The 7,892-nt window shown below is 32.0% G+C and overlaps 1 protein-coding gene across 1 annotated transcript; it reads left to right on the forward strand.

Annotated features, from left to right (window-relative positions):
- Nucleotides 1-6,352: 6,352 nt before the first annotated feature.
- Nucleotides 6,353-7,679, forward strand: LOC107773490 (uncharacterized). Its single transcript, XM_016592900.2, has 2 exons — nucleotides 6,353-6,665; nucleotides 7,254-7,679. The coding sequence occupies exons 1-2, from the start codon at nucleotides 6,459-6,461 to the stop codon at nucleotides 7,554-7,556; spliced, it is 510 nt and encodes a 169-aa protein (XP_016448386.1). The 5' UTR covers nucleotides 6,353-6,458; the 3' UTR covers nucleotides 7,557-7,679.
- The last annotated feature ends 213 nt before the right edge of the window (nucleotides 7,680-7,892 follow it).

Below are 7,892 nucleotides of genomic sequence, written 5' to 3' on the forward strand. Positions count from 1 at the left end.
ATGAAAGCTTAAGATGTCCAAAGAGTACAAAATTTTGGCATGACTCGTTACATAATGTAAATACATTATTAATTGAGATGTTTACCTTTAGCTATGCATGAATCTAATTTCTTCGTCAAAATTGTCATACATTGGTGGCTCAATGGGAAGAATAGAGCCTTTGCTTTAGGTACCCAAACTTTTAGGGCTCCAAACGTTTTTAATAGATTTTATGTTATTTTGGCTTAGATAATATTAAAACTCGTAGAAAAAAATATAAAATATTTATTAAGAAATATAGAAATATTGTCTACTTTTCAACAGTAAAAATATTTTAAAATTTGAATTAAGCTACTCATATCGTCAAATTAGTAATATTTTATATAATAAGATCCAAGGTAATATATTACAAACATATGACTAACATCTTATTAATTTGAATTAGTCCTTCACAATATAAATTTAACATTACTATTACACGTTTAATTTGTTGTGAACTTAAAGGCTTTATATCTTATAAAAAAAACTACTGTAGACAATAAATTGCGACAAGAAAATAAAATCAAGACCGAAAAATATCGCAACAATCGTATTATTTGATTTCGAGTAATTTGAGCGTAAAATCTCTATGAATCCTCTGATTCTTCTCTTCAATAGTAAATAAATTCAAGGGCCTTTGAGCTTGAGCTTGATCTTGAATATGTAGTTATTGCCACGAACGATGATCTTGTTCTTGAGCTTGAACTTGATTGCTTGAACTTGACCTTGATTTGTTCTTCGTTCTTGAGCTTGAACTTGATTTCTTGAACTTGAACTTGATTGCTTGAAGCTTGAAACTTATAGAGAATTTGCGGCATTTGATCCACGAGTTCTCTCTTGCTTCTTATAACTTCTGGTATCTTTTCTAAGTTATGAAAATCCCTATTTATAGTTGTGGAAGGAGGAGTTGTGATAAGAACAAACTCTTTCCGATCAATCAAATTGAAGTGTGACATGACCGCATTTGATTGGCTAGAACATGTTACTTTCACATGTGGCGCGGTTTCATTGGCTTTCTAATGTGACTTGACAAGCCTTGTCATTTTAACACGTGGCATGATCCTATCGGCTCTTCCGTTTGACTTAGCGCGCCACGTCATTTGACACGTGGCACCGAACTGACCCTCTAGGAAGATGACATCTTGGGCCTAATGAAGTGGGCTCATCACTTTAGCCCAATTAAATGGACTAACCCAATGGATTAAAATTTATTTATATTGGACTTATATAATTAATTCAATTATATTAGCCCATATATTTATTTGGATCAATATATATTGAATTTAAAATATAGTCGAAATTATATCATTGATTTAATTTTAATAAAATTTATATGCCTACAAATATCCCTACTTCAAGACTTGTCTTGTGGACTTCAAAGACTAGACTTGAAGAAAAAAAAAAGATCACGTGCGTGTGTTCCTCGAAGACGTTCCGTGCAACGTCCATTTGCAATTGGCAACCCAGCACTTATATCCTATAATTATCCAAGCAGTTAAATATTCATATAGGTTTTCATCCAACTTTGGTCAATTCCAACGAATTGGAAATTAAAGTTATTTGCCCTAAGGATATGCCACACTTGGGGTTTATGGTGTTTTGGACAATGCCACGTAGAGGAATTTGACCAAAAAGTTTTATAATTGTTTCTCCTTAGTGTACTACAATTAGGATTGCCTTTGTCTTTTCCCGATTTGCATGTAGACTTCACTGCCTATAGCCTTTCTTTACTCCAATTGAATTAGGATAACAAGTCCTTATTGGACTCTAATAACCACTGTTCCCACATCGAAATTAATACTTTAGTTAACGGCTTTTAGAGCTCTATAAATAGGACATGCCTTCCCTTCAATTGGCATCAATCGTAGCTCACAAGGCTCTTCAAGTTCATTGACAGGTACGATTTCTTTTTCCTGGGCTTTTGTCCTTTTTTTATTTCTTTAGGTCAACCAGGAGGATATGTTCTTGTTTAACAAGATAATTCAAGCATGAAGAAGACAATCTTGGGGTGTGAGGGGATGAGTACTCATTTTTGTCTGAATATTGGAGAGATTACTCTCAAGGTGACCCGACTATCGGAGAGATTACTCTCAATGTGGCTCGATTATCGGAGAGATTACTTTCAATGTGGCTCGATTATCGGAGAGATTACTCTCAATGTGGCCCGACTACCGGAGAGATTACTCTAAAAATGATACGATTGTCAGAGAGATTGCTTTCAATGTGGCTCGAAAAAAGGGAGATAGACTGCAATAGACAAGTTCTCCAAGGGTCATTGAGATTTCATTGTGCTTGTTTTTTCTAACTCATTTCAGTCCCTCCATCCATCATTCCCATTTTTATAGCAAAAATATCTGTATTGTAATTTTGTATCAAAGGGATTCGCATACCCTTAAAATCACATCTAAATTTAATGCTATCCAATTTTTCGGGTAAACACTAATACACATCCTAAAGGAAACATCATAACTTCAATGACATAAGGTTCTATATACAGCAAAATAAGATCGGAAAGTTTAATTGAAATTGCAAAATGTACCAGAGTTCTCCTTCAAAGCAGTTCCATATATAACTTGAGATGACTGGAAGAAGAAGATCCAAGGTTTGTCTCCTTCAAAGCCGCGTTAATATAAACTTCATTTCGAATATGAGAACCCAACAGAACTACAGACTCAATAAACTTAACAAAAAATAGTTATCTAGGAAAGATCACTAGCGTCACCATCTGATCTAAAAGTTTAAGCGATTAGAAAAAATACATTATTATTTACTTAATCATGTCTTCAACACGTCTCTCTTTATATGCAAATCAAATTTTTTTTCACCGGCAAAACACATAAAAATTCTTTTTGATAACTGCAGTACTGAGACTCAAGCCTAGGACCCTCTTGAACAAGCAACTTGTGTCTACTTGGATACCATAGTACAATCGCGGGCCCATTATCCAAAAGAATTTCACATACTTAATCCATTAAAGAAAATCAAACACGCTCGTGTAAAGAGACATGTTGAACATTAATAAAAATAAAAAGGAAGGAGATAGTATAGGAAAGAAAGAAAGACAGATGCTTTAACATGACTTAGACCAGAGAAGCGACTGATGACTATATTTGAAGGATCAACATAAGTACCAGGCCAAGAAAGAGAAGGATCAGCAGAATTGATCTGATGGTTAGAAATGTTCCAATCCAACTTCTTTTGGTTCTCACCTTCCATTTTCACCCCCTTCAACATTATCCCATTTCCACCTTCACATTATAAGGAGACAAATCGTGGAACTTGTTATTGTTTAAATAAAATAACATAAATATGAGATGAGTCATGGTATTGTACTAAAATATTCAACAATAAAGATAATAAAATTGCATAAAATAAATAAGCCATAATGAAAATAAACATAATTTAAAATTACACTAATAAGTACCATTATTTACATGACTAATCACTAAAAGAAAAATAAGCTATACATTTTATCTAAACTATGAAAAAACTAAAAAAATAGATATCCAACACTATTTTAATTCATAGTACAATTGAATTGAATGTTTTATTAGCATTAGTATTGATTTGATTTTGGTTTAGGATTTATTTGAGTTACTAGAGGGATTTGCAGTCATACCCTATATTTGTGTCAACTTTTAACTTGTACCCTATTTTTAAAAATTATTAATTTGGTAGCCATCTGACAAAAAATCCGTAATAATATGATAAATACACCCCTGATAAAAGATATAAAACGATCTTCTCCTCTCCTTACAGCAACTTTACAAAAAAAAAACAGAAACTTGTATAGATTCATTTTCAGAATCATACTTGTATGAAGTTGTTTCACCTTGAAGCTAAAACTTCATGCTAATGTAGCATGAAGTTGTTTTATGTTGAAGCTAAAACTTTATGCTAATATAGCATGAAGTTGTTTCACATTGAAGCTAAAATAACTTCATGCTAATGCATGCTGAAGTTATTTATCCTGCAGTCTACAGTTTTGTCATGAATTTTATCCGAAATTTCAGTCTAAACATGCTCAAGTTATTTAGTTCATTTGCTAAAACTTCAGACTAAACATGCTTAAGTTATTTAGTTCATTTGCTAAAATTTCAGACTAAACATGCTTAAGTTATTTAGTTCATTTGCTAAAACTTCAGACTAAACATGCTTAAGTTATTTAGTTCATTTGCTAAAACTTCAGAGTAAACATGCTTAAGTTTTTTAGTTCATTTGTTAAAACTTCAGACTAAACATGCTTAAGTTTTTTAGTTCATTTGCTAAAACTTCAGACTAAACATGCTTCAGTTTTTGTCTTGTAGTATGTAATTTTCTAATGAGTTTTTGCTAATGCATGCTGAAGTTATTTAGTTCATTTGCTAAAATTTCAGACAAAACATGCTGAAATTATTTAGTTCATTTTCTAAAATTTCAGACTAAACATGCTGAAGTTTTTTAGTTCATTTGCTAAAACTTGAGATTAAACATGCTTAAGTTTTTGTCTTGCAGTATGTAATTTTCTAAAGAGTTTTTGCTAATGCATGCAGAAGTTATTTAGTTTATTTGCTAAAACTTCATACCAAAATATGCTGAAGTTTTGTAATGCAATCTACAGTTTTGTCCTGAGTTTTATCCGAAATTTCAGTCTAAACAAGCTAAATATTTTTAGTTTATTTGCTAAAACTTCAGCCTAAACATGCGTAAGTTTTTGTCGTGCAGTTTGTCAATAGTCGTTTATTAAAGAAGGGTAAAATCATCTTCTTAAAATGCTTTAAACAAAAAAATGGGTACGGATGCAAATGAAAAAATAAAACGGGTATAAGTTAAAAAGGGGCGACCAAATAGGGCGCCCCATGCAATTTTTACGAGTTACTAACATTTATGGACTATAAAACTTATTGGAGCATCCAAAAATTATAAGGCCAAGCTTGAAATAATACGTTAAAATATAAAACTATGAAAATGTTTAAGAAATATTTATAAACTACACTACAATAAATATTTTTATGTTTTAAATATATTTAAAACTTCTATACATATAATGTCGGATTGGTTTTGGCTTCGGTTTGACTTTATTTTAGTTAAAACCAAACCAAACAAAATATGGTCGGGTTTTTTTTTTCCAACATCAAACCAAATCATAGTCGGTTTTTTTTTTCTCGGTTTGACTCGGATTATCGGGTTGGTGCGGTTTGTCGATTTCATTTGTACATCCCTAATTTGGTGGCTATAAAACTTATTATTCCCTCCGTTTCAATTTAGATGTAGTAGTTTGACTCGGCACGGAGTTTAAGAAACAAAAGAAGACTTTTGAAACTTGTGGTCTTAAAAGCTTAAAGGGTAAAAGTTTTGTGGGGTCATGACATTTGTATGGTTATAAAAGGTTCTCATTAAGGATAAAATGGGAAAAATGAAGAGTTGAAAGTTGAATTATTTTCAAATTTAGAAGTGTGTCATTTATTTTGGTTACAAACTAAAAAGAAAATAACCTCATCTAATTTGAAACGGAGGGAGTATTATGGTAAATCAGGTCATTCTACATATTATTGTAACAACTAACTTTTAAATTTCTTAAAAATTACAGCTCATATTTTTTAGAAATAATGATATTGTATAGCCGCTTTTAAGATAGCAAAAAAATTACTATAAATTTTATGATATTTTGTGACTATCGAATGTAAGTAATTTTGTTCGCGCGCTAAAAATGATCTTTGTCTAGTTTGTTACGAAGAGTAAATTTTATGGTTCTCTATACGTGGTGTTACTAACGAACGTGACATATTTACACGACGCCACCATTCCCCTTTCCTTGCAACTTCCAACTATGAAACGGCTGCCACTCTTAGAACCAAAGCGGCAATACACAATTACACACACTCTTCAAAACTCGGCCAATTGGTATACTTCAAGAAATACAAAGCAGTAAAATTACCAATTATTTCCAGTGGCAGCAACAAATATGGTAGCTATATGACTAACTTTTGAAATTTGTGATTTGAAATATACTATAATATTTGTGAGTATAAAAGTTTATAATTAAAATGAAATAAAAAATTTAAGTTAAAATACTTTTAAACTTAGAAAGTTGTAATTATTATTTTTTGGGAGCGAACTAGAAAGAAAATGTTGGCTTTTAGTGTTCCGGTGTCAAGTGATTTAAATCAATTATTTTCAAGCTATACATAGATAATTAAATATATAAGATTTCTTGTGAAATTTACGGGTCCGATGGCCTCTCAGTCCCGGGATTACACAGAGGTCTGCCTCTGTCTAGAACGGAGAGTAATTATTTTTAGTTGTTTTTTCTAGTAATTGCATCTTTCTCTAAGGTTTATTCTTGTCCATTTATTTTGAAGGGGTATCATGCGTCAGATGATTATAAAAGAAAATCAGACTATAATAAAGGTTATAACGACGATAAGACCGTGGCAGATGCAGGGGATAGGATTGCTGAGATGACTGAGAAAACTAAGAAAAGCATGAAAGAATCCATGGAAAAAACTGAAAAGAAAATCAAAGAAGCGAAGAACAAATCAAAGAGTACAAGTGCAGATAGCATGAGAGACAAGACAAATGAATTGGCACAAGAGACAAAAGGTAAAGCGAAGAAGAAAGCACATGATATGAAGCAAAAGATTAAAGACACGACGGAGCCTATAGAGGTTATATCATATTCCTATCTCAGTTGTTTCTTATACTTCGATTATCTTGTTGTTGTTACTATTTTTTGTTACTGTTTCTTTTTTATTACTATAGCCATTATTGTATTTCTTTTCAACAATGATGTGATTATACTTTTACTGAGCTAAGAGTCTATCGAAAATCATCACTCTACCTTCACAAGATAGGGGTAAGGCTGCGTACACACCACCCTCCATAGATTCCACTTGTGAGATTACACCGAGTTTGTTGTTATTGTTGTTCAATTTATGTCAATTTATTTGATTGATCACCGAGTTTAAAAAAGAAAAACATGAAAACATTTAGGATTTTCCGTCGTAAACATGTTGTAAAATGTTTGAAACTTAGTGTTAAAAGCTAGGATAACATGAGAAAGTTCAACTAAACTAAAGTTTTTCAAATTTATGAAAAGGTCATATAAATTTGGTATCGAAAACAACTTCTCTACCTTCACAAGGTTGGGATAAGGCTGCGTACACACTACCCTCCTCATACTTCAGTTGTGATTACACTGGGTTTGTTCTTATTGTTGTTGAAAAGTAAAATCATTTCCATTTGAAATGGCACAGGAGACTAAAGAAAGAGCAAAGAAGAAAGCCCAAGAAGTGAAGCAAAAGACTGAAGACACGACGGGGACTATAGCAGATAAAGCTCAAGATATGAAGAAGAAGACTAAGCAGAAAATGCAGGACGTATGGGGCGCAGCAAAGGAGACAACACAAAAAATTAAAGAAACGATGGTTGGTAAATCGGAGGATAATGATAAAAAATCTATTGATGATTATATTGAAGATCATACTGGAAAAACAAAGGAAAAGGATGTAGTGAAGTTGAAGAGGAGTACAGGTGAGTTTGATGACAAGAAATATTGAAATAAGAAGTGGAAAATGTTTAGCTAAGGTGTTTCTTCTTCTCCTTCATGTAATAATTTGAACACACACTAAATATTGAAAAAACAAATATGTACCGTAGAAAATTGAAGTGACTTGCTTTATTTGTAATTGAAATTGACTGGGGTTAATGTTTTATTGAGCTTATAGTATCTACTATCTTTTAATGTTTTGGATAATGATTTGAATGAAGAAAATTGAAGAACAATATCATTGTTGGTTTTTATTGAGCAAATTTCGGATATTACTAGGACTATAAGGATATAATTCTGTTAAGTTTTTCATCGAAGTCTATCCGATTGTCATATTTGCTCCTGA

Source organism: Nicotiana tabacum, chromosome 14 (genome assembly GCF_000715075.1).
Source record: "Nicotiana tabacum cultivar K326 chromosome 14, ASM71507v2, whole genome shotgun sequence".
Taxonomy (NCBI): Eukaryota; Viridiplantae; Streptophyta; class Magnoliopsida; order Solanales; family Solanaceae; genus Nicotiana; species Nicotiana tabacum.